This window comes from Panthera leo, chromosome A2, assembly GCF_018350215.1.
Source record: "Panthera leo isolate Ple1 chromosome A2, P.leo_Ple1_pat1.1, whole genome shotgun sequence".
Taxonomy (NCBI): Eukaryota; Metazoa; Chordata; class Mammalia; order Carnivora; family Felidae; genus Panthera; species Panthera leo.
Window position 1 is genome coordinate 151,692,914 of NC_056680.1, and position 27,835 is coordinate 151,720,748.

A 27,835-nucleotide genomic window follows, 5' to 3' on the forward strand; every position below is an offset into this window, starting at 1 on the left:
TGTTGCCATGTTACAAGGACATCTGGATGGCAAAAGTCTGGCAATGAGGGGCTATTTTTGCAGAAGCAGAATGTGGACTTCATCCACATGTGCCACAGTCTTGCAAATACAATATAAAGAAGGCTTAGTATTACTTAATTTGGCAATGCTTCCCATGTAATTTACACAGCAAATAAGCCTAATGACTTTAACAAGTCCTCTACAATATTCCAGGTAAAAAAGACTTCATTTAGAATTCAATTTTTGGAATTTTGTCAAAAATATAAGGAGGTCTGGACCATTTGGTTAAAATAGGATCACAAAAACTTGCAAAAGAATAATTATCTATTTAACCAAAGTAACAACAAGGTTTCAAGAACAAATGTAGATTGTACCTGCAAAAACCTTAGCTTTCCTTGAATAAGAATTTAGTTTTTCTGAATAGCCAAAATGCGATAAAGACAAAAACAGAATCTTTCTTTCTCAGACAGATTACACTAACAGTAAAGAAACTTTGTTTATAATTTCTTATTAAGAACAGACCTGTTATCTAAGAAAATTTTGGTTTAATAGAAGAAAAACCAAACAAGTTCCATCAGTGTACTTTTTACATTAAAGCTCATTTTTCATTAAATTTATTTTAATCTTAGCTTGATTGTACCTAAAATTATTTTCCTAGGATTCCTTTTTCCGCAAACCTTCTACGACTCTTTTTTTAGCATTACAATTTTGTCCTATGTTTTTCCTCTATAAACAACCAGCCTCACTTAGGACAATATTTTTTTCTTTTCCCTCCACCCAAAAAAAGTGTTATCTGCATTTCTCAGACCTTCTCTTACTGGAAACATAACCTACTTTCCTGGGATACAGAGATGTTGCCCTTATTATTTCTAGTAGCTTTAATTACATATATTAATTAGACTCCTTAATCCTTAGAAACCTTATTTCTAGTGAAAAGTAAGAAACAGTAGGAAACTGCCTGTTATACCATTATTCTTTAGATTTGCAAGTTTGTGAATATATTTTATAATTTCTAGAAGCATTGCCTTTTTCAATTTTCCAGTGTAGCACTAACACATCCAAATATCTTTTCTCTGTAATACAAAGTCAATAGTAGATAAACCTATTTGTAATACTTAATGTTGTAGTATTTTGTCCTGTTTAGAAAATTGTCCAGGTATTTATTGAAATTCAGTTATTTAGCTTAGCAAAGCTCTGAGGTTTTAAGTTACAAAAAAGATTTGGAAGACTATTTAAAAATTTATCTAAATGACCAGTAGTAAGGACTTACCTGTAAACAAATGAAGTTAGTTTTATAAGCTTTCTGCAGCAAGAAGACTGCAGTCTGTGGGGAGGCATGAGATGCCTTGTTAAGAGGGAGAGAGAGGGGTGCCTGGGTGGCTCAGTCCTTTAAGCTCACTTCGGCTCAGTTCCAGCCCTGCATCGGGCTCTGTGCTGACAGCTTAGAGCCTGGAGCCTGCTTCAGATTCTGTGTCTCCCTCTCTCTCTGCCCCTCCCCTGCTTGCACTCTCTCTCTCTCTCTCTCAAAAATAAATAAACATTAAAAAAGAAAAAATTTGGGGGTGCCTGGTTGGTTCAGTCGGTTGAGTGTCCAACTCTTGATTTTGGCTCAGGTCATGATCTCAGGACTTTGTAGGTTCGAGCCCTGCATCAGGCTCTGTGTTGGCAGCAGGGAGCCTGCTTGGGATTCTCTCTCTCCCTCTCTCTGACCCTCCCCCACTTGTGCTGTCTCTGTCTCTCTCAAAATAAATAAAGTTTAAAAAAGAAAAGAAAAGAAAAGAAATTTTAAAAGAGGGAGAGAGAGAAAAGGGCTTGTAATAGGAAATCGGGCTTATGTTAGGTGATTTGGGGGAAGGTTTGCAGATGCAGGTATTTGTGTGTATGTGTACCTTCATCAAGCAGGAGAAATACTGTGATTGGGGTATTGTAATAATTTTTAACTAGGAGGCAGAAGGAACAGAGCATGGTTAGAGTTGCCATTAGAGAAAAAGTAGCAGTCATTTACGTTAGCTCTAATAAGAAGCTATGTTGTGAAAATTAAATGAGACAATACATAAAAGCGCATAGTAAATACTCAAAAATAATCTCATTATTGTCATAATTAAAATTATTTGTGAATTTATATCAGCAAAGAGAGTAATAATTCATACACAAGTCTTTTATTGAATAAAAATAAGAATTGTTTTATGTCAGGTCAATTTATTTTGAAAATATCAATATATAAAGACTAACTTCAGAAATTTCTCACACAAAAAAGCAATCTAAAATTTAAATTCACCTCAATTTAGTCAATATGTGTAAAAAACTTAAAATTATTTTAAGAAAGATGTGAGGGTTCTAGTTCCGGGTAGGATGCCTCTCCCAGTGAATACCACTATAAAACATGAAATATATGTATAAGAAGGTTATTTCAGGAGTCTGAAAAAGAAACAGTAGCAGATGGAGAAAGAAGATCAGAACTCATGTACTATTGGGGTCTCTCAGTACCTCTCCCCCCACCCCCCCACCACTGCCCCACCAATCAGAAAGTGGACAGCAGGGTGCAGACAGAGAGAACTATGGTACATCCAGACAATGGACTATAATTCACCACTAAAAAAAAAAAAAAAAGAGCTACCAAGCCATGGAAAGGCATAGAGCAACATTATGTGCATTTTACTAAGTGAAAGAAGCCAATTTGAAAATCTGTATGAATCTACCTATACGATATTCTGAAAAAAGACAAAACTTTGGAGACAGTAAAAAGATGAGTGGTTGCCAGGGATTAGGAGGGAGAGAGGGATAAATAAGGAGAACACAGGAACTTTAGGGCAAACTATTCTGGGCGATACTAGTGTGGTAGATAGATGGCATTATAACATCTTCCAAAATCCATAGAAAATACCATGTGAACAGTGACCTTAATGCAAACTATGGACTTTGGTGGATAGTAATAGTTAAAACAGTTTCATCGGTTGTAACAAATGTACCACTCTGGTGGGGGGATGTCGATAGTGGGGGAAGTCAGGGCATGTATGAGGGCAGGGGATGGGAACTCTCTTACACACTGCTCAACTTTGCTATGACCTAAAACTTCCCTAAAAATAAAGTCTAAGAAAAAAAGAACAAAGGACTTACTGTATGCACTCAGTAGCAGAATGGAGGAAAGAAGACAAGAGGAAAAAGTTGAATATAAGTCAATAGAAATAATCCAATCACAAAACAAATAAAAATATACATATTTTTTAAAATGAAAAGAGGTGGGGCATCTGGGTGGCTCAGTTAGTTGAACATCTAACTTCAACTCAGGTCATGGTCTCATGATTTGTGAGCTCAAGTCCCGCATTGGGCTCTCTGCTGTCCCCACAGATTCGGATCTTCCGGACCCCTTGCTCCATTTGCCTTCTCTCTCTCAAAAATAAATAAACATTTTTTTTTTTAAAAGAAAAGAGGAAAGTAGCAGAGTAGGGGATTCCAGGTCTCTGTGCTTTTATAAAAACAACGAATCAGCTGGCAAAAACAGTCTCATTTTTTGCAGAAGTCTGGAGTCCAGTCAAGAACTTGAAACAACCAGGGGAAAGCTTAGTGAAGAAAGCAGCTGCTGCTTTTGCAGTAAGAGAGAGGACTGTGTGGTTTAAATGGCCTGCCCACCATCCCCCACATCTGATCCATGGCAGCCATGAGGACTGTGCCCACACTCTTGATGCAGGATGCTGGTGCCACAGAGCGCAATGGAGCTTTTATTCTCAAAGAATCATCACTGTGGTCCCAGACTGTCCGGTGGCTCCCTGAAGGAACACACAAAGGCTTGCCTTTATTTTGCCTAACTCAAAGCATTCCTACGGCAAAGATGGCTGCTCAAGTTTTTGCTGCATGCATTTAAGCACAGAAGTTTTGGCTGTAGAAGCCTAGGGTTAGTTGGGACAACCAATAGACTGAAAATCCTGGCAAAGAAGTTGGGAAAGGAGATATGTGAGGGTAGGGAGTTGCAGGGCTGGTTAATCAAGAAGGCCACACATACTGTCAGGCTGAGCATATGGTCAAAGAGGCCTGACAAGACCCTCAGTTTTCACCTCTGACTGGCCTTCAGGCTCTGTGCAAGCTGGAAACAAAGGCTATGGCAGCATCATAAGCAGCATGGGTAAGCATTGAAGTCATGCCCCAAAGGAGCCAACCTACAAAGACAGAAGTTTTTGGTTTTTTGCTCCGAGCAGTGAAGAAAACTCTGTCAAAACACCAAGTGACCATGACTGCTAAATTAGGTGAACACACCTTTCACATAACAAATGGTAGGGACTCAACAAAAATCGTTCAGAGAAGTTAGTAAATAAGCAAGCATTAACAACTCATAAGCAAACAGCACCAATGAACCAGAGGAGGGGGAAGTAGCTGATTTCCAGAACTGTCACATTGTGATATTCAACACACCCAGTTTTCAACAAAAAAATTACAGAACATGCAAAGAACAAGAAAATATGGCTTGCTCACAGGGGGAAAAAAAGGAATTGTGAGTGTCCATGAGGACACAGAGCATTGGACTTACTAGACAAAGACATTAACTCAATTCTCTTAGATATGCTTAAAGAGCAAAAGAAAATCATGGGGAAAGAACCAAAGGATCCAGGAGAACAACCTTTCACCATGTAGAGAACATCAGTAAAGAAATAGAAATCGTAAAAATGAACCAAACAAATTCTAGAGATTAAAAACACAATAATTGAAATGAAAAATAACTCAAGAGTTTCAACTATAGATTTGAGCAGGCAGAAGAGTTAGGGTACCTGAAGATAGACTCATTGAGATCATCTAGTTTAAGAAGAAAAAAGAGAAAAGAATGACAAAAATAAATAAACCAAGCTCAAGACACCTATGAGATACCATCAAGTATACCAACATATACACAACAGGAGGCCCCGAAGGAGAAGAGAAGAAGAAACTAAAAGAATGTTTGAAAAACTAATACCCCCAAACGTCCCAAATTAGATGAAAATCATGAATTTAAATATCCAAAGTGTTCATTGGGCTAAAGACCAAAAAAGTCAGTAATAATAAATATAGAGCAACATATGCAAACCAACGTCTTAGCACCCAAAGGTGTACAATAAGTATTTGTTGGATCAATTTACCAATGATACTGAAGACCAATATTGCCCGTGTTCCATGCTGCCCCAACCTACTTGAAATTCACTGGCTGATCATGTGTATGTAAGCAAGAAAGGAAGTCCAGGAGAGAGGGCAAATGAGTTACAGGCAAACTTCAGCATACTTTTACCAGCCTGAACACAGTTATCTTCGAAACCCCCAAGGCTCACATTTTATACACAGCACAATCCTTTGGAGGAAGACTATAATAAACATTTGTTAGTTGCTTCCCTAACTGCTATTTCTTTCCTTTTTCTTAACAATCTCCAGATTCTGCCCAGGTGAGATTAACTCCAGCTCCACATTCAGAAATTACTTCTGGGGCACCTGGGTGGCTCAGTAGGTTAAGTGTCCCACTCTTGATTTCAGCTCAGGTCATGATGTCACAGTTAATGGGATCAGGCTCTGCACTGACAGCATGGAGCCTGCTTGGGATTCTCTCTCTCCCTTTCTCTCTACCCCTCCCCTGTCTCTCTCTCTCTCTCTCTCCCTCTCTCTCTCTCTCAAAAGAAATAAATAAATTAAAAAAAAAAAAAAAAAGAAATGGCTTCTAATTATCTGAGGGTGATCAATCTTTTATGTCCTTTGACCATCATGATTAGTTTAGTGATAGATCCATGAAGCAAGAAAGGTAGTGGAGACCAAAAAGACCTTTTCTAGGTTACTGTGTGAGTGACGGCATAAGTAAAAATCTCTCTTTTGTTGAGTCTGTCTCTGGAACCACGTCACTCCAAGGACGGGCCACCATCTTTTAACAATAAGGAGAGACTGAGAGAATGAAGAGACAGAGAGATAGACTGGTTAAAAGACCAGTTGTTCCTCTGGCCCACTGTTTCCCAAACTTAACTAGGTGATACAATCTTAAAATCCTTCCAAGTCCTGCTGCATCAGAATTTCCAGGCAAGTCCTGGGAATCTGCTGTAGTCTCACCTGAAGCTAGCCCTAATGTTGAAGCTTTCAGAAATATAAACCAATAAATGTCTTTTATAGTTTAGGAGAATTTGAGACAGGCCTGTCACTTGCCCACAAAACCATCCTAACTGGCAGAAGCCAACCAGACTTGTTTCTTTTTGGCTTTTCCCTCTTTTCTTTGTAGAGAAGTAAGCATTAGCTCTCAATGGGTTATGTTATTTACATGCCTCTGATAAAGTTCAAAGGACAATCTCCAGATTTTCAAAACAACCTGGGGAAAAAAAAAAAAGGTTGAGAAATAGATCTGCTAATCTCTCTTCCCTCCCACTGCTCCTCCCTCTGACTCTCCTTTCTTTCATTAAATAGGCCCTAAAATATCCTTACAAAAAGACTTTCCCAGTAGTGTCCAGAATTACTCTGAAAAACGTGAAACCCAGACTCTCTCCAGGATGAACCTCAGTGCTGCAAATCACCGTATACCCCTAAGTGATGGAAACAGCATTCCTATCATCGGTCTTGGCACCTACTCAGAACCTAAACTGGTAAATCTCTCTCTTTTTTATTTTCATTATTTTGAAACTTCCCTGGAGCATAATCTTTCATTTGTTTTGAATGGAGCTCATTGATTTCCTTTTTATAATAATGAAAGTCACCTCCAAGGAGTACTACTTGGTGTCCTGAGTAATGACCCGGAGGTTAAAATTATATCAGTTTATAATTTAAAATTATCTTGAATTAGAAAATGGGACTTTTCTGCTTCTTTGGCTGAAATTTAGCTAAATTGCGACTAGTAGACTGGACTGAGGCACGTGATATTTCTGAGTTTATTACTTATGGGGTTTTTAAAACTTGTATTTGAGGATTTCTAGTTCAGTCTAACAAGCATTTAGTGAAAACCTGCCATGTATGAAGCACTAGGCTATAGAAGTTTCAAATATGAAGAGAATAGTGTCTGTGCTGCCTAGGAATTAAAAATCAAATAGAGGAGGCTGACTCTTTAATAGTTAATTATAGAATAATGACGATAAGAGTAAATTCTACCCCAGAACTATAAACAGTATCTCTCTGAAAACACATAAAAATAGTTAAATTTGACCTTCAAGATTGAGTAGGCTTCCATTAAAACACAGTTTCTACTTATGAGAAAAATATTTCTGCTTTCTTCATTGCAATTCAAATTTAATGCTGATTACCAGAATGAACCAGTGGTATGTGTAGAAATGCCACTGGATTTGTGTGACCACGTATGAATTACCTCTGTAAAGCTAACTGTGAGTTAAGAGGCAGAGAGACAGAGCTGAGGCAGCACATCTTAGGCAGAAGAACTATAGAGGCACAAAGATATATGATGTGTCCGGCAGAGGCCAAGCCCGTAGTGGCTGGCACATAGAATTAACGGTGGAGACAACGGCATCTGGCTCTGGAAATGCAGGTTGAGACTAGATTATAAAGGACCTTGCATACCATGCCAAGGAGTTGAAACTTCACTGTATAAAAGGAGGAATTATGTGAAGTTTAGAAACAGAGGAAAAGCACCACGAGATCAGTGCTTTTGGAAGATAACTCTGGGGGCAGCATGGAGAATGGAAGGCAGAGAAAGAAAAATAAACTACACGTACCAAGAGGAGTTAATACTTGTATCCGCTGCAATTGCCCAGTTCCACTGATTTTGGTAATGTAAAGGAAAATCACTGTTGAAACAATTATAACAGTCTTAGTCATTGGCCCCTTCCTCTTCTCACTTTGCCCATTGTCTATATATGACCTCGTTCATAATCTTGGCTCCAATCACATATATGCAGAGACTCCTGAAATTTTATTTCCTGGTTTTTGTTTTTTTGTTTTGTGTTTTGTTTTGTTTTGTTCTTTGTTATACATATACTCATATAGCCTGGACTCGCTACATCAGAACCACTTGGGAATTTTTTTTTTTAAGTTGAGGAGTTTATTAGGGAAATATGAGAGGCAAAGACACCCCAAGTGACAGAAAATTCTGAAAATGTCCCTTCAAGCCAAGTGGGGGCCTAACCTTGACCTCCCCAAAACGACAAGAAACTGGTGGGTTACCAACAACATTCTCTTGTGGCTACCTTGCCTGGGCATAAGTGTCTCAGACAGGACTGCCTCCCACCCCCCACCAAAGGTGGAAAGGAGACAAAGACTGTTTATAGAACCAATGCAGAGGCAATGAGAGCTGTAAGGAAAGTGTGTGTATGCCTTGCGTGTGTGTGTGTGTGTGTGTGTGTGTGTGTGTGTGTGTGTGTGTGTGTGTGAGAGAGAGAGAGAGAGAGAGAGAGAGAGAGAGAAGGAGGTGGGGAGGACCTTAACAAAGAGTCCCAGGCGTCTGGCTCTGCACGCCTCAAATACGTTGACAAACAGTTCTACAAAATGTTACTTTAAAAGGTAAAATGCCTAATGTTGTTTCCAAGAGTTCCCCTGGACTTCTTCCCACATGCCACATCACACACCGATGTACACGGCAGAGCCCAAAGGCCACGCTTTTGAAAAAAGAAAAACAAGAATAAGCCCTGTTGCTCTTTAAGGAGAGAGGAAGGAGCTGAGGCTGCTGGGGTCTTTCCCACGTAGGCCTGTGTTCTGTAAAGCAACTTCCCAGCAGTAGCATGGCACAGTTCTAGGTGCGGGTCTCACCTTTTGTCACCCGTGCTTCAATGTACTCTATTCTCCGTTCGAGGGCTGTCAATTTCTCGTTTAGTGTTGCAAGTCTTGAACGACAAGACATAAACGAGTTGAGAAAGTCCGCCATTTTCTTGATGCTGCTGGTGATGACCTCAATGTACTCCCGGTTCGCCCAGTCTTGGTCAATCTCCCGCTGCACCAGATCCTCTTGACCTGCCATGGCTGCCGGCTAAGGAGGAGCCGAATTTTTTTTTTTTTTTTTTTTTTTTTAAGAAATGCTAATCCTTAGTCCTCACCTCTGACCTACCGAATCTGGTTCTTTAAGGGTAGAGGCTGAATATTTGCATTTAACAAGCTCCTTGGATAATTGTGTTGTACAGTTAAGTATGTATTCCATCTTTCATAAACACCTCTAACTCAATATAACAAAACTACACTATCCATTTCTACCTTCCCCTCCAAATACTTCCACTCCTAGGAAATAACACTACCACTCTGAGCCACCCAAGCCAGAAATCTGAGTACATTCCTTCATTCTGCCCTCTATCCTTGTTTCTCTCTTTGTCCACATTTCTTCCAAATGATTGCTGTTGAATTTATCTCAGAAATATTTGTTCACTTGACACCTTCCTCTTGGTCTCCTTTGTCACTGCTTGGTTTGGGTTCTTCATTTGTTAGGCTATTCTTCCAATTTTGTCCCCTCCAATTATTCAAACTGGGGTTGTCAGGATCTTCTTCAGACCCAAATATGATCACATCACTCCTCTGCTTAATGATTTCAATGGCTCCCTATCCATTATAGGGTAGAATCCACATTCCTTACCTTGCACACTGAGCTTTTACGGTTCAGTCAAGACCCGTCTATCCAGCAGAATCTACCACCATCTTCCACCTCTCTCCCTCTCTGTGCAACACATAACTACCTGAATTCCTCGAACAACTCTCCCATCTCTGTGCCTGTGAACATGCTGTCCTCTATCTGGAATACCCTTTCTTCTGGTTTGTTCAGCTAGCCGGCTAAACCTCTACTGAACCTTCAAGACTCAGGTCAAGGATGCTGCCCCTCAGAACCCCATCTCCCAGCCACCACAACTTAGCCCTCTTGTGTGTCCACATAGCCCCTTTTACTTGACTCTATTGTAGCCCTTATCACACTATATTGTAATCACGGTTTCTCTGCAATCTTCCCCACAAGATTGTGAAATTCATTATGAAAGAGAGAATGTCTTGTTCAGCTCTGTATTTCCAGAATATTATCTAGTATGTAATGGGTATTTGGCTGATGCTTTCAAATTAATGAGTGTGTTTGTAAAAGGGGACTTCTACGTTTGTGAGCATCAGAGGGTATGGCGATATAAATGAATACAATAATAACAGTTAATGCTTTCTGATCACTTAACACGTGAACTATTTTAAGTGCCTTACAGCACATGCGTTTTCTAATATTCAAAACTTTACAAAAGATACACCATTTAACCCCATTTACAGATGATAAAACTGAGGTATATAGAGAGAAAAAATTGCCCCAAACTTACAATGCTAGGGAACAGAGCTTGGATTTTAACCAACATACTTTGGGTCCAGATTCTATGTTCTAATCCCTATATTATATTGCCTCTTAAGAACATATCTTATATCAATGAAACTGCATATTCCTAACTATGACTTTCTTTTTAGAAAACAATGTTTATTTATTTATTTTGAGAGAGAGAGAGAGAGAGAGCGCACAAGAAGGAGAGGGGCAGAGAGAGAGAGAGAGAGAGAGAGAGAGAGAGAATCCCAAGCAGGCTCCATGCTGTCAGCCCAGAACCCAGTGCAGGGTTCAATCTCACAAACCATGAGATAATAACCTGAGCCAAAATCAAGAGTGGGATGTTTAACTGACTTAGCCACCCAGACACCCCTCTATGACTTGCTTTGTCTATTTCTATTTATGAAAGTATTTAGGAATCCTGAAAGTATATAGGATGTGCGTGAGTATGTACGTGTGTGTATACAGGATGGATCTCTTTCTCTCCCTCACTCTCTCTCTCTCTCTCTCTCTCTCTCTCTCTACTGAAACTTAGTGGAGCTGAGAGTGCTGTGCCTACAATAAGTACAATTAAGTACCCACTATGTGTCTAGTAATATTAACTGCTATAGGTTATGGACATTCAAAAGCAGTTGTGTGTCATTTCCCCAAAAAGAGTTATATTTCACTTCAGAAAATAAGACATGCACTGATTACTCACTTGATACAACTCAACACAACTTAAGAAGGATACTAAGAAATGAAGACCATGCATGCAGCAACTACAGTTGTGATCAGAAATATTACCAGTTGTAAAGTAATAGATGGAGTTCGTGGCAGATCTCACGAAATCAGAAACTCTAATGTGAAGAAAAATACACCACATTTGTGTGGAAGGTTTGTTGGGGCTGCAGGAGGAGATGAGGAATGGGAAGAATGGAGTATCTCACATAAAGCAGAGTCATGGCTTCCTGTTCCAAGCTATGCGACTGATAATTCCCTGATCATCTTCCCAGGACTGGTGAGGCAGAGGCTGGAACGACCTGTGCCCAAGTCAGCCACCCTGAAATAAAAGTTCCCAATTACATTTACCTTCAGAATCAGTCTTAGTCCTAAAGGCAAAGTTGGATGCCAAAATCTAGCCTTCTCTACTTGGCATGCCTGAGATTCTTTTCAAACCCTTTATTCTATAAGAAGTAGAAGGCGAATGGCAGGCTGAGGTAACTCTAGCTGAAATTCATATGTGTTCTGTGTATGTGGTCAAGTCAGTTAGCATCTTTTCTTCCCTAGAATCCTGTTCACTCTTAACACAGAAGTTAGGGCAGGAGGGTGCCAGGGAAAGATGTAGGCATGTCTTCGGGGGGAGATGGGTGGGAGCAGACATGGAAAGCTAAAGTAAGGACTGCTAACACTGTCTCCCCTGACCTCTGCCCTGTATAGATTCCACTAGAATATGTAGAGATAGGAACTGGGAAAGCAACTTGAAGGGACAATACTATGAAGCTGTGTGAGGGGCCCCAGCCCAGCTTCTCCTGACTTAGATTTTTTTTCTCCTAAGGTGCCCAAATTCTTGTAAAGGTTTCCCATGCCTGTGGATTCAGAGAATTTGAGATAGAACCAACATTTAGTAGCACCAGGCTCTCTGTGCATGACCCCACCTGATGATCACTAATGAAGACTAAAACGTGCAAATAAATTATCCACATGACTTTTCCTTTTGAAAGCGTCCCAGTACGCTTTCATACATGGATGAAATAGTCTAGAACAGCCTCCCGACAGATTTCCCTACAGCTCCACCTGGGAAGGTCTCATAGTGAGAGTTTGCGTCTTAAACTCTTTTTTTTCAGTTTTGATATAAATTAATTCTGTTTTTATGAACATCAGCCCATGGAATTAATAGCCAATATTTATCCAAATATTCAAGTAAAACTCAACAATGTTACCAGATGTGCAAATGACACAAATCTAGGATGAATGGTAAATATTTTGGAAAATACACAATAAGTCAGTTCAATGAATATTTATTGTGTGACTTCCATATGCAAGGCATTTTCCTAGGTAACACAGGGATTGAAACAATGGTCTAGCAACAAGAGATCTGTAAATGGAGTGACTGAGGACAGAAAAAAAAAAAAACCACCTATAACTAAAATGTAAGGAAAGGATGAAGTGCTTTAAGAGAGAGAATACTTGTTCAAAGATAAAGTAGCGATGAGCAAATCTAGTTATGAGGTAGATCAAGAATCATCAAGTTATGGGGAAGGAGTGGTCTAGGAAGTAGATTGGGGGTCTCAGTGATCCAGTATTCCTTCCTGGGTGGCCCTGGTTGAGATTTCTATAGTTGCAAGAAGTTTTCACAGTCTGGAGAGTGAGCCAAAGGCTTTGCATCTGGGAGATGTAAAGGAGAGGTAAAGTCCAAGCCCTTGTTGAGGACCAAGGAACAGACTGAAACATCAAGTCCATTCTGCCTTGAGCTGGAAGAGCATGATGCCAGTGTAGATAATTTCCAAGGTATTTATATCATTTGCACTCCCTCCAGCAACGTATGAGGGTACCCCTGCTTGACATTCTCACCAATATTTGGTGTCTTTTTAATATATGTAGTTCTAATAAGTGTGGAATAATCTCTCATTGTGGTTTAATTTCCATTTCCTTTACTCTAGATGAAATTGGCCATTTTTTCATATTTTTATGAAACATTTTGATATCTTTTGCAAAGTGGCTGTGCCTTCTATGTGTTTTTATTTATTGGATTTGTCTTCTCTGATTGATACTGGATTTGTAAAATATCTGGATATAAGTCCTTTGTCGGTTAGATCTATATGAAAATATCACTTCCCATTTGCTTTTAATGGTGTCTTGATGAGCAGAGTTTCTCGATTTTAATGTGGTCATATTTATCACTCTTCATGTATCATTAGTACTCTCTGTAGCTTAAGAAATCCTTATGTACCCTAATGTCTTAGGCTGGGCACCCTGGAGAACAGCCTCTGAGAAGGAGATGTGCATGTAGGGGGCTGAGTGGGGAGTGCTCTCGGGAATCAGACCTGTAAGGGGAGTGAGAGAAGCAGGTCTGTGCAAGGGGGGAGAGTCACACTGTGATCCAGTCACAACTGGGATTAGTCCCACAGGGAGCTATAGAATGTGCTACAAAGTTGTACTAAGTTGAGGTGAGAGAGCCAGGCTGTTACACCCTGTATTATCCATAGTGGGAATCAGAGGTGAATAACTGGCAGCCAGCACTGCTGGCAGCGGAGCAAATGAGTTCTTCTGTCCTGTGGTACACCATAACAGCCACTACAGTCTACCCCCGGCGCCAGCTGAACCTACTGGCTTTGTAGGCTAAGTTCACCCCTGAGCTCTTCTAGACTTGTGTTTGGTCTCTCTCCTGGAAAAGTTTTAAAAGAGGTAGGTTGGCAGGATGAAACAGCTCCTGCCACTAAAGCAGACTTCAAGTTGCAACTTCTCTCCTTCCTGGACTACCCATTCTAGATGTTTCACATCCTTAACTAACATATCTTCTGGTCTTGGTGGCTGATGAGATATTATAACCCAGATTCTCACCTCTGAGTTGTCTGAGTCCCTGGTCAACTTAGATCATGGCCACTGGTCTTATCGATTAACTATCAAATTTGGGAAGGGATATGTTACTGGATGGCCTAGCTGCCTGACATTTTCCTCCCTGTCTCATCGTGTAACAGCGATGGAGCCCTACCTCCTCCTGTGATAAGGTCACTTACCCCTGCCAGTATGGCATTTTTCTTAAATGCTGAATCTTGAAATAAGGAGTCTGGGTTGCCCTGGGAACTAGGATCCACTGAGCCTAAAATTCAGAGATGAGAAGTCCACATTGTCTAAGTAAGTCAAAGGAAATAATGCTAAGCTGAATCACTCCTACTGTGTTTTCAGAATCATGTATTCTACTTATTGGGGACACAACATCATATTATGGATGTTGACCTAGGGTATATGTTACATCTTGGTGGATGGCTCTGCATCCTTATAGGACTCTCCTTTCTTAAGTGGAAGAATGGTGCTATTGGCCACTTTAGGAAATAGAATTCTTTATTTCACTGTTATCGTCCTTAATTGTGGAGTCAAAATTTTACATTTTAGATTTCTCCTATCATATCATTTATTTGAGTCTCCAAATATGGTATTCTATTCGACCTGAGTTTTCCCTAAAGTGAATTTTCCTAAGGAATCTGTCAGAATGTACATACAGTTCTCTTATGCTACACTTAAGAATTATAAACAAGCATTTTTCTCACATCCACATTTCCAACTAGTTCCTCCATATTGACTAGAATTGAGTCTAAAATAGTAACTCACCTCATTGCTGCTTCTGCCACCTGAAGGACAATATTTTTAGCAAGCAAAGGTTGTACCAGATTGTGAGTTTGGCTTTCAGCTTTCTCCAGCAAAGCTGAGGATGACAGAAAGGATTACTCAAGACTTCACAAGTCAAGAGAGGTGAGAGGGAGACTAAGGGAACTCTCTCCAAGCTGTTCTCAAGCTCCTGTATTTATGAAGCATACATTCAGGGAAACGTTGTGCAATACATCAGTGGGCCAGTAAGAACGTATAGAAAGTGTAGGGAAAGCATGCAGAAAAACAAGGCATTCCCAAGACTACAAAAGAGCAGATGCAGAAAGCAGAGTGGAGAACAAGATAAGATATTCCATAGATAACATGGTCTAAGGAATTTATGAGCACGGTCAGGACCCAACCTCTAGATATACATTAACTGAATATCGACCAGCCCACTGTTTTCAGCAAGGCCAGAAAGCAGAGTTCTGCTTTGCACTGTGTTCCCTATAATCTCCTAACTCAGGATATAGCTATTTGATTTCCCACACCAGATATTCAGCTTTTAGAAAAGGCACTTTAATGGTAGCTGGATAACTGAAGACTCTCACTACTATAACTTGCTTCTGTACTGTGTCTTTATGAAATAAAGCATCATTTGTATATACTTCAGGCTAACGGTCAGTACCACACTCCTAACTGAGTCCTCATCATTCTCATTTTCTTTATCCTAAATGTTCCTCCTGTTCAACCCCTGTTGATCTTTGAAAACATAAGTTTATACTTTAATATGTATTGTTTGGGGTTTTTTTCCCCCTTGTAGTAAATCTATTTTGGTTCTACTCTTACATTTATCAGTTCCAGCCACAAAATCTCAGTGCTATTTCTGAGATTATATTTACCATCTCATATTAAACTTTATTCTTTCATACTATGCATATACCTGATAATGGAAGTATTTTTTATTTTTTCCCTTACATTTCTGGATTCTAGCCCAGGATTCTCCTCTTCCAGTGTACTTTTTGTTGTCACACTTGCTGTCATCCATAACATCTCATTTTGCGCAGTGTTTTGTGGGTGGGTTTTTCTTGCCTCAATTTATATTCAAGCCTTATTAATCATGTTGCCAATTAATTAGCCAAAGAAGTATTTCTCATATTCCTGGAATGTGTGTCTCTTTTCCCAGCTATTTGATATTTGTGACTATGAATCTCATTTTCTAATACCATCTGTGTAGCCAATTTGTTCATTTATTGTGTCTTCTTATCCTCTCAGTAGTGATGGCTTTCAACTGACGTAGGGAAAGAAAATACAATTTATACTTCCAGTGCTTTTTATTTCCGGTGCAGGACTATAAAGTCACTAGAAATACAAGATATTTCTTGCGTCACTCATTCTTAATAAATCGAATTCTGTGGGCCAGAATTCACAGGTCTGTTGAGATTTGTCAAGCATTTTGTTAGAACACTGACGATATAGAAGCAAGGACAAGTAGTTCTCAACATTTGTGAAGATCGGAATGATCGCCATTTGAATATGAGGTCAATTCAAATCTACAGATATGATTAAACCTCTCCTCCACACATAACCTAAAAAATGATTTGAAAATTGTATTCAATGAGACTAGATGATTGTCTTGATGGAAATATCCATCAAGGATTCCATTTCTCCTAAGAAAAAATTGAACTAAAATGAGACACACTCACGTATATTTAAAATGTCACCATAACTTGGGGCATCTGGGTGGCTCAGTCAGTTAAGCTCCAACTTTGGCTCAGGTCATGATCTCGCGGTTCATGAGTTCAAACCCCACGTCAGGCTCTGTGCTGACAGCTCCAGAGTCTGGAGCCTGTTTTGGATTCCGTGTCTCCCTCTCTGCCCCTCTCCTTCTCATTCATGTGCCTGTGTGCATGCACTCTTTCTCTCTCAAAAATAAATAAAACATAGAAAAAATTAAAATGCCACCATAACTAAAGAACAGTGATTTATGTGCAATCTGAAAGATGGATGACTTATACTTCCAGTGTCAGGAGTTTGTCAGGTCTTCTGGTTTGTCAATATTCAGGGGAGAGGATATTCTTATTCTTATGCTTCATGCAGGTTAATAAAATGAACAAAGGTTTGGCTACCAAATTTGATAAAAATATATCCTTTTTTTATAGCACACCCCCCAAACTGTCTTTTTCCCAGCCGTCTTGAGGAATAATTGACATACAATAAACTCTACGTATTTAAAGTACATAATTTGATGAGTTTGACTCATGCATACACCCATGAAGCCATGACTACAATCAAGATGGTGAATATATCCATCACCACAAAAGTTTCCTTGTGTTCTTTTGTAATCCCTCCCTGCCACCCTTGCCTGCCCCTGCTATTCCCCACCCCAGATAATCACCAATCTGTACCTGAACTATACATTAGTTTTCATGTGCTGGCATTTTATATAAATGCAATCATAATGTGTTTATTTTTTGTCTGGCTTATTTCACTTAGTATAATTGTTTTGATATTTACCCATGTTGCTATATCAGTACTTCATTTCTTTTTATTATTGAGTGATATTCCATTCTGTTGATATATTCTCAGTTTGTTTACCCAAAACTTTGATTTGTAATTGAGCCTTCGTTAATGAACTTGTGGCCTCTTATAACATAGCTATCATGAAATCTCTTGTCACTGGTAAAACTGCTCAATTACATTTCTGAGGGCACAAAGCTAGGGGAGACTTGGGATTAAGGGAGTACCCCAATGAGGGTGGGAAGGAAGCTCCCTGTGAGGTCAGTTTCCTCAGCCTCCAGACACCATCTTCCAATAACAACAGCATTTAATTGGGAATTTTGTCATTTTTGTTGTAAAATAATGTTCATGTGTACAGTGTCCTGATCAAGAATGATTAAAGAAAAGATCCATTGCTCTTTTTCCCCACTCCAACCTCCTTGTCCTTTCAGACTCCTAAGGGAACCTGTGAGAAGTCAGTGAAGATTGCCATTGACACAGGGTACCGGCACATTGACGGGGCCTACATCTATCAGAACGAGCATGAAGTAGGGGAGGCCCTCAGGGAGAAGATAGCAGAAGGAAAGGTGCAGAGGGAGGATATTTTCTACTGTGGAAAGGTGAGATCTTCTCTTCACCCTCCAACTCCTTCTATTAATAGTTGGTCTGGTGTCACTTTTCCCTGTTAAAGAGTGTTGGGCTCAACAAGAGGAGTGAGTTCTCCACTCCCAAATTGCTCACTCTTGCCGGGAAGTTCGGGACTGACTAATTAGCCCCCTGAAGGTTAGGCAAAGCTCCTTCTTCATACATGGGCATGATTTAAGACAATATGGGAAGAGCCAAATCTACAGAGCAGAAAAATTGGGGAGTGGAGGGAAGGGGGGAGGTGGTTCATATTAAATAATCATTTGCCAAACCTGTCTTTAAAAGGGCAGCCTTCTTTTGCTTTTGTGTATGCCTATTTGTCCGTAGATCACTAATTTGTTTACTGAGCAAGAATTCATGTACCATCAAGTTTATAAATAAGTTAAATAAATGCTTTTAGTGTATTTACAAAGTTGCATAACCATCTATACTACCTAATTCCAGAATATTTTCATCACTCCAAAAGAAACCCATACCCACCAGTAGTCGTCCCCCATTTTCTCCTCTCCTTCCAGTCCCTGGAAACCAGTGATCTACTTTCTGTCTTTATAGTTTTCCTATTCGGGACATTTCATATAAATTGAATCACATGCTATGCGGCGTTTTGTGTCTAGCTTCTTTCACTGAGTGTAACATTTTCTAGGTTTGTTCATAGCATGTATGAGAATTTCATTTCTATCACTTCTCAGGCTTTTGGCTAAGATCAAATGAGAATTTCATTTCTTTTTTATGGCCAAATAATACTCTATTGTGTGGATATATGACATTTTGTTTACGTCACCACTACCTTTCGAGCCTTTGAAATTTCCAATATTAGAAATCACTATCCACCGAAGGGCAATCCAAAAGATAAAGCATCGTGATTAAAATGAAAGCCAGTGGAAATATAGGATGTATATTTTCAGGCAGCTTTGCAGGAATAAAGCTGTACAACTTTGGAGATTGTGTAATACAATTCTCCTGAGTGTTCTATACGAGAACAAGATGATGTTTCTGATTTCAGCCATTCCCCAGCTCCCCACTCAGGCTCCTTGCCAAGCTCTCTGGGAGTTTTGGTTCCCCAAATCCCCTGCCACTTATGGATTATGAGTCCAAGGAGCTACATATAGCCACTGTCCCAAAATATCAGCCTGAAGCTTTTCACTTTATTATAGCTTTACAATTTTGAATCCTTAAGATTTTACTATTACACAGTATCTCATTGGAGTAAACATCAAACCTTAACCTGGTGCTCACAAAATATTTTGGGGGAAGGATAATCTTGAACTCATATCCTGAGAACTTGGGCCAAAGCAACCTGCCCAAAGGCAGAAATATTTTTGAAGATTTGTGTCTTATCCTAAATTTGTTTTTAGACTTTTGCATTTCCCCCCATAATATTTTCTTATTTGTTTCATTTTGTTTCAGTGTAAAAATGAGGTTACAAGTTACCACCAAGAAAAATAAACCAAAAAACTTTTCTTCTTAGCCGTCTATTTCATAAAGTTGCTGTGAGTTAACATTTACAAAGCGCTTAAACAGTACCTGGCACAGAGCTAGGACTATGTGTGTTTATTGAATAAAAATAAATTAAAATGTATAAAACAGAATATTCAGTTAGATGGGATGGAAGCAATAACAGAGTAATGACAAAAACACATTTTCCCACTATTCTTTCCACATTGTTTTCTCTTCTTTATGCACTTAAGGCAAGAAAAAAATTATTGTCCAAAGTAGAGAAAAATCAAATGTTACCAATTTTGCTTGCCCTTACTTGTGACAATAAGGGTATAGAAATTAAAAAAAAAAATTCCCCAAAACACTTTGAACAAATTTGATGCTCCAAGAAGTATTGATTTATCCCAAGGCTCTGAGGACCCCTCAGCACCCTATGTTTTATAGACCTCAAGGGTACACATGCTCCAGTTTGATAACGTAAGTCTTAATCTTTCATTACCTAATAGTTTAGAGATTGAGTAATTTCATTTTCTTTTTTAATTTCTTTTGTTAAGTTTATTTCATTTTTCCCCAGCTTTATTGAGATATAATTGACATATAACATTTTGTAAACTTAAGGTGTATATTGATTTGATACACTTATGTATTGCAAAGTCATTATCACTGTAGTATTAGCTAATACCTCCGTCATATCACTTAATTGCCATGTCCTTTCTGTGGTGAGAACATTTAAGATCTATACTCTTAGCAACTTTCAAGTATATAATATAGTAGTATGAACTACAATCGCTATGCTTTACATTAGATCCCCAGATTTTATTCATCTTTTATCTGGAAGTTGGTACTGTTTGATCAAGTTCTCTCCCTTTTCATCTGCAGCTGGCTGTCTAATTATTGACTTTTATTAGGGGACGAGGCAGGGTCTCCAATACTACCATTTTGGTGATCTTATCAGTGTAGCCAGATAGCCAGTAATTTCTTAGTAGGAATTGCCAGAATTTCCCTGGGGTCTAAGTACAACCAAATGAGAACAAAGGAGCAGAAAAAGGAAATCTAAATAGTTGCAATAATTTAAAGTTTTGGGGTACCTGGGTGGCTCAGTCTGGTAAGCATGTGACTCTTGATTTTGGCTCAGATCCTGATCTCACCGTTCATGAGATCCAGCCCCAAGTTGGACCAGGCTGCACTGACAGTGTGGAACCTGCTTGGGATTCTCTCTCCCTCCTCTCTCTCTGCCCCTCCCCCTCCCATGCATGCTATCTCTCTAAATTAATTAATTATTAATAAAAGTTTCACCAGCGTCCACACCGTCTGTCACAATGTGAAAGATCCAGTGAAGTCACTCTCGCAATCGTATCTCTTGCTCAGCTAAAGCACACCTTTTATCAGAGTGTCATGAAAATAAAGCACTTAGCCCAAACAGCTAGTCAGATACATGTTCCGTTTCTACACACTGAGGAAAAGTGAGAGTGCTGAGGGTCAATTCAGAAGTTAGCAGGGAGCAGGGCAAGACTTTGTCACCAAACTATGTCCTCTGTGGTTCAGATGGATCTTCAAGTCTCTGGTACTCTATCTGGATAGAGTATATATACTCCAGGCGTCAAGAGTTATATGAACTCCTCCTCTACCCAGATGACACCTCAGCATAAACGTATTTTTATAAAATGAAATAAGTAAATAACGTATAGGAGTGCTTTGGATAAAGGGCTGCGTTACTGTAAAAAAAAAAAAAAAAAGTGTGGATGTTAGCTAACTATCACCTTTTTATTCTTTCAGCTGTGGGCTACAAGGCATGACCCCGAGATGGTCCGTCCAACCCTGGAGAAGACGCTTAACATCCTCCAGCTAGATTATGTGGATCTTTACATCATCGAAATACCCATGGCTTTAAAGGTGAGTTCAGATGCCTAAAGATTAGTTCTCTGCCCTTTGGCAGCGATGAGCCAGCAGCTGTTCACACGAAGCCTCTTCTTTACTCAGCACCACAGAGTGTCAAGGTGTTTTGTTACTGTACGTCAGACAGGACTGACCAACCCAAACAAATGCTCACAAAGATTTTGTGTAACAACTCAGGCCTGGATCCCAAGTCTCTTGATTCATAGTCTAATGCACTTGCTATTATATCTTGTCTTCACAGCTATAGTTAAAACTCTCTCCATCAAACCGACATGTGGTCCCCTCACTGTACTCCACCTGTAGTCACCTGGCATTCAGACACACCCTTCTTACTGTTCACACAGTCATGAAAATGGCCCTGTATAACATAATGCAAAATAATATCTGTAGCTGAAAACTTACCCTCCACCCCCTCCACAAAAAAATAACCTAAAGAATAGTCAGGTTTTTGGAGCCAGAGCCAAGGTCAAGGTACCTATGTGGTATCTATTCCTTTATTTCAAATTCACTCCTTCTTTGAACTTTCTCCACCTATGGACTTGTTCATGTAACCAACAACAACACACTGTATACGCACTGCTAAAGAGCAGTCACTGCTTTAAAATTTCATTGAGGGCAGGGGAGCCTGAAAAACAAAATTGGCCATTTGTCCCCAAGGTAAATCAGATCCTGTTGTTCATCAGGAAGAACAAAGACTCTGCTATTACAGTGGCCAGAATTCCTTTATGCAGCCAACCTGGAAACACTTTGTTCTGTTTCCTATTTTGTTCTCGGGAAACACTTTGCTTGTTGGTTCTCCTCTGTGGTCACATCCAAGATGGACTTTGGAGAGGATTACCCTTTTGCATCATGCTTCATATTGATGCAGGTTTGGAGGCTCACAATGGCCTTGATAATCACAGGCTTTTATTGGTCAGGTTGAGAGTTCACAGACGAGACAATATCCCTTAAAAGGTTGATAGGCTTTCAGTAAATTCACATTCAGTCCAGTATGAATGAACAATTAAAACTAGAGATCTTTTAGGATCACATTTCTTATTATCTAATTTGTGGTCTATGGTTTCTGTCTCTTAGTAAAGAACTTCCTGATTTTATTCATCAGCCCCATCTTCAGCTTACTGACCTCCATCTGGTTTGGAAAAATATAAAATAGGCTGGCACAGGGGCGCCTGGGTGGCTCAGTCAGTTAAGTGTCCGTCTTTGGCTCAGGTCATGATCTCACCGTTTGTGGGTTCGAGCCCCGCGTTGGGCTCTGTGCTGACAGCTCAGAGCCTGGAACCTGCTTCAGATTCTATGTCTCATTCTCTCTCTGCCCCTCCTTTGCTTGTGCTCTGTCTCTCTCTGTCTCTCGAAAATAAATAAATATTAAAATAGGCAGGCACAGCTAATGTGTTCCTTTCACCCAATCTGCATCTCATTGGATGGTACACCTTTGTCCAGTAGGGCATCTGTGATCTTGCCTTCAGAGGGACACTGAGAACCAGAATTCTCCCAGAGTCCAATATTACTTACCTCTAGGACTCTTACCTTCTTGCCTTGGTTGGCACTAACTTTTCTATCTCCAGAAGGCTCAGATCTCAACTTCTGTCATCTCAGGTGACATCCAGAAGCAGAAAGTACTAATTTTAGCAAAATATCATCTTACCCCTCATCTTACAAGCCCAGTAGCAACAAACACATCTTTCTTCAAGAACTACCTGAAGCTTGCAAAAATGGCCAGTAAATTCTAATACCCAGTGTTTTTCTACTAAGTCCCCTAAAGCTCCAGCCTTAGTAGGCGCATTTGTCTGAAACTCAAGCACAACAAGGCAACAATTTAACAGATTCCATGCTATTGCAGAGCAAGGATTGCCAATTCTTGGCTGAAGGTGGGAGACTTCCATCTTGACCTAGCCAATTTCACATTTATGGCCCATTACTTGCCATACCGCAACATCTTTGTATTAGTCAGAGCTCCTGTTACAAATGGCAGAAATCCAACTCAAATTTGTGTTAGCTAAAAAGGGAGCTAAAAATTCCAAGGGATACCTAGTTCAGGCACAGCTGGTTCCAGAAGTTCAAACTATGTATATGACTCTATCTCTATGTTTTAGTTGGCTTCACTCTCAAAAATCCCTCTCTACGTGATGAAAGAATGACCATTGACATACCAAGCCTACATCGCCAACACAACTGGAGAATTCAGAGAAAGAGAAACCACACATTAAACCTCATGGAGAAATACTGAGTGGCCTTGCTTGGGCCATTTACCCATTACTGACTAATCTTTGATCTAAGGGCCAAATGAGTGACTGATTGACATCTATGGTTAAGAATGAGAGCTGAGTCAGCCCACCCAAACAATATGGAATGAACTCCTCCAGAGAAGATAGCATAGGTATGGGGAAATAATAGATTTCTACTGAACTCATTAATTAGAGGTCACTTAGCATAGTGGTAAGGAGCATGGGCTGCCGAGTTTGAATCTCAGCTGTGTGACATACAAGGCAGATGACTTGGTCAAGTTATTACCTGATCTCTTTCCATATCACCTATTCATGGTATAGTGGAAATGTCTGTATGGACTTTGGAGTCACACAGAAGAGGGATTGACTCTCAGCTTTATTACTTACTAGTAGTAGTCACTTTGATCTTTATCTTTTTCTTTCTTTCTTTCTTTCTTTCTTTCTTTCTTTCTTTCTTTCTTATTTCTTTCTAAACTTCAATTTCATTATCAGTAAAATGGTGACAATAGTAACTCCACAAGTGTTGTGAGGAGTCATTAAAATTATATGTGTGAAATTACTGGCACAATGTCTGACATTTTCTTGATAATAAATGAAAGATAATATTCTGAAATGTTCGTGTGGAAAAGAAACTTAGTTATAAGATATCCCAATAACCTCATTTCACAGAAAAGAAAGTCGAGGCCCCAAACAAGGAACTAACTAACTCAGGTTTAAAGCCCATTAGAGAGAAAAAAAAGATAATGATAAAGAAAATAAAGGCCATTAGAACAGGGAGTAGATGGTCAGTCCCCTGATGCCAACTTCATACTTGTTCCCCTACGTGACACTGCCCCTGCCTTGTCCTCGCAAACCTAACAATCCCAACACCCTGTGGACTACAGTGATTTTTTTTTAAATTTCAGGCTCTTGGAAGTTATAACCTCAGCCCTCATCCTCACACAACTAACTTTACTCTTGTTCAAATGGCAGACTTCTAAGCTAAGTCTTAAATATTTGGAAAGAGCCTGTATCTAAAAGTGAGAAAATGAAATTTACTTCTCTCTGGCTGACCAATGATTTATAAAATCTTTTTGGCAAAGTAAATAGAGAATTTGTATTCCTATTCTTAGATGGGATCAAGGCTCAAAGATACAGAGAGAAGGTAAAACTTTTTAACAGTTAGAAAAGACACAGTATAATGACATTACCTCCTAAATGAAACTATAATTGAGAAACCAATCTTTTTTTTGGGGGGGAAATCAATCTTTGAAACCAAAATATCACATGATTTTTCAATCTCATCATTTTTTAACAAGAAATCTTTCTTGCTAAAATATTTTAGCACGATGTTATTTTTTTAAATGTCAAATTAACAACAGCACAATACAAAAACTCATGATAAGATGTTTTAAAAAGATGAATGAAGTTACTGCTGAATTGGAATGAGAGTCAAGAGCACAGGTTTTTAGAGGGTTGAATTATTTTTCCAGTAATGCCTTACAGTAAGGAGGAGTAGAGGACAAAGACAAAGGGTTTATCTGGATTAATGGATTAGTAAGTTAGACACAGTAGAAGCTTCAGGGAGGCATCATAGAAATATTTAACATGGGTGCAGGCTTGATAAGGGCTTAATTAAAACCTGGGGAAGTAAATATTATTTGACAGAGTTCGCAATGGAGGCATAAAGCCATTTCAGAACAGAAGTAAAATTAGGAAATGCAAAAGGCTCTAAGAAACAGAGAGAGAAAAAAAAAAAAAGAAATAGAGAGAGAGACTGAAATGAAAATGTGGGTCATCAGTGTTGAAAAGGTCAAAGAGCTTAGAAATCAGAGACAGAAAGGGTCATTAACATGAGTGATTATGGGGCATCAAGGAGAAAGGAGCCCTTTTCCTATTCTCAGTGAGACAGGAGGAACTGAGAAGACATGGTCTTCACTACAAAGCACAAACGGAGAAAATGTTATTGCCAGGGGAAGGTTTCATTCAGGTGAGCTAACAGAAGGAAAAATATTTTAAATATTTAAGAATATAATGGATTTTGTCCAATTGCTTGGTTTTCAACAAAAGAATTCCTATTAGCAAGGTCTATAGACTTCCATGCTGTCATCCAAATCCAAAAGACACTTTGTCCCCATATTATTTGATCACTTTCAACACAGGTGACTACTACCTTTTTCTTTAAACATTTTCAGCTCATGGCTCTATATTACCCTCTTAAGATGCTTTGATAGCTTCTTCTCTGCCAACCTCCAAATGTCATTATGCCCAGTACTCTATCCTTAATATTGTCTTACTGAGCCACATTTTCTTTAAAGGTGATCAGTCTCATGGATTAAATAACACTTTATATACTGAGGACTCCCAAATTAGTCTGCAGCCAACTTCTCTCTGTTTAATTGCCTCCTCAAATATCCACTCAAATCTAATTGACATGTCAAACACAAAATATCCACAACAAAACCCTTGATTGCTAGCCTAACCTCAGGATATGATCACCACCAGCCAGCCAAGGAGCCTAGAAATCATCTTTTATTTCTCTCAATCCCACTTCCAAGCCCACAACAGATGTGTCCCATTTTTAGATGTCGTGAAAAAGAAGAAATCTGAAAAACAATGGCCTTTGTTGGGAAGGGATCACCCCAAAACTGGGTTTGATACTGAGATAATTTGTGAGGTAGAAAACAGATGCTAAACTCCTGGAGGTCCCAGAAAGGGAAAGAAGAGAACCACTGGGCAGGTTATTCAGAACTGAGAAGTAACATGCTGAGTTTTCCCTTACTCTTAGGAGGCATTCCATCCATTAGCTACACTTTTCTTAGATAAAGAATTTCCTCTCACCCTTAATGATGACCTTTGGCTTCTTATCGGAGTAAGAAATTTGGTGTTCTCAACTTTGGCAAGGGTTAGGGTTAGGTCAAAACAGTAAGCCTGAAAGTCCTAATTCTCAGCTTCTTCTACTCCTTATTTATGAGTAATTTTGTTATTAAGAGAGATTTTCATGGGGCGCCTGGGTGGCTCAGTTGGTTAAGTGTCCAACTTCAGCTCAGGTCATGATCTCACAGTTCATGGGTTTGAGCCCTGTATCTGGCTCTCTGCTATCAGCATAGAGCCTGTTTCAGATCCTCTGTCCCCTTCTCTCTCTGCCCCTCCCCCATTCATGCACATGCACCTGCTCTCTCTTTCTCTCAAAAATAAAAACATCTAAAAAAAGAGACAGGCAAAAATCCATGGTTTAAGAACAATAATAATCTGTCAATAAATAAAGGAAAAATGAATACCAGGGTGAGATAATGAGACTAATGGGTCATATTTATAATATATAAGTATAAAAAGAATTAGAATTGAATTTCTTTCCCAGGGCCAGGGTATTCCTGGAATTCCTCAAATTCCATAATTTTAATTCCCAGCTATAAGTAAAATAAGTTATGCTTGTTATTTTTCTGTAGCCTGGAGATGATTTCTATCCTAAAGATGAGAATGGCAAATGGTTATATCACAAGTCAAATCTGTGTGCCACTTGGGAGGTAAGTTCAAATGGGCCTCTTATCTCAAAATACATTTTTAAACTGTGATCTGACTATTTCTATTCAGTTTATGGAGAGATACAGCCTTTGCTTCCAATGGAAAGTAAAAGAACAGGCGTTTTGGGGGCCCCTGGGTGGCTCAGTTGGTTAAGTGTCTGACTTTATCTCAGGTCATGATCTCACAGTTTGTGAGTTTGAGCCCAACATCGGGCGTGGTGCCTGGAGCCTGCTTCAGATTCTGTGTGTGTGTCTCTCTCTGTCTCTGCCCCTCCCCCACTCATTCTCTGTCTCTCAAACATAAAAACATTGAAAAAAAATTAAAAACCAGGCATTTTAACCATAAGCAAAGATATGTGCACTGAAAAATTCTTGATTTTGTTTTGATGGAAAAGAAGAATGCCATAGAAGGAAGAGAGAAGTGTAGAAGGAAAAAGAAAGTAAAGGAAATAAGTTCTAATGTGACTGTAAATGAAAATGTACACATGAGATAAATTCACAAGTTTTTTAAGTTTCTCAAATTGAATTTATAAAAATCAGTAATATGATGTTTAAAAGAAACAAAGTTAAAATGATACATGAAAAACTGAAAAATAATTCTGGTTCCATTTCTCAGCAAGCTGTTGGCTCCTTCCGCAAGATCATGAGAGTAGGAAAACTAGGGGAAAGTAATTAGAAAATCGGTATGGATTCTTGGCCGGGGGTGGGGGGGGGGAATGCCGATATTTTGAACTGGTTTGTTTACGAGGTAATATGGCAGCTTTTACCTAGAGTAGAAGGCAGCCCAACAAACACTAGTAGGATTACATAGCAGAGGACCTTCAAGTTCTTTTTGTTCTCTCTTCTCTCCTGCTATAGCCTTGGGACAAATATTGTCTGCTCCATATGTGCAGAAACTTAAGATTCATGTTCAGGTGTCTTCAGGAATCAAATCAGAGTAGTACTGAAATCCTGCACTTGTGAGAAGCTGAGAAAAACATAAGTTACTATCTGACCCCTGGTAGTTGTCTCCCTGGCTCTCCCATTCCAAACCCCAAAGGCTGAGAAATTATACTCTAACCAGTATCTCTTTCCAATAGATTTCCCCCCATAGGTAAGAGCTGAAGATCTGAATTGTGGAGTTGTTCTGAGGAGTGAGGAAG

General features: G+C 39.3%; 3 protein-coding genes across 3 annotated transcripts in view; 1 reads left to right on the plus strand and 2 right to left on the minus strand.

Annotated features, from left to right (window-relative positions):
• The window catches only part of CREB3L2 (cAMP responsive element binding protein 3 like 2), a 228,908-nt gene that overhangs the window by 164,656 nt on the left and 36,417 nt on the right, over positions 1–27,835 (minus strand). The gene's annotated exons all lie outside the window — the stretch shown is intronic.
• Positions 1–27,835, plus strand: part of AKR1D1 (aldo-keto reductase family 1 member D1) — a 90,683-nt gene that overhangs the window by 42,333 nt on the left and 20,515 nt on the right. The window contains exons 2-5 of the mRNA XM_042925861.1: positions 6,400–6,575; positions 17,440–17,607; positions 20,846–20,962; positions 26,619–26,696. Coding sequence (XP_042781795.1) covers positions 6,483–6,575; positions 17,440–17,607; positions 20,846–20,962; positions 26,619–26,696 — 456 coding nt within the window. The 5' untranslated portion in view covers positions 6,400–6,482. The remainder of the gene's footprint in view (positions 1–6,399; positions 6,576–17,439; positions 17,608–20,845; positions 20,963–26,618; positions 26,697–27,835) is intronic.
• On the minus strand, positions 8,481–8,890 carry LOC122212170 (probable protein BRICK1). The gene has a single exon (XM_042925885.1). The coding sequence runs from the start codon at positions 8,888–8,890 to the stop codon at positions 8,666–8,668; it is 225 nt and encodes a 74-aa protein (XP_042781819.1). The 3' UTR covers positions 8,481–8,665.

What these genes read in the sequence shown, in the direction of transcription:
- LOC122212170 (XM_042925885.1), bottom strand. Translation starts at nt 8,890, where the DNA reads ATGGCAGGTCAAGAGGATCTGGTGCAGCGGGAGATTGACCAAGACTGG.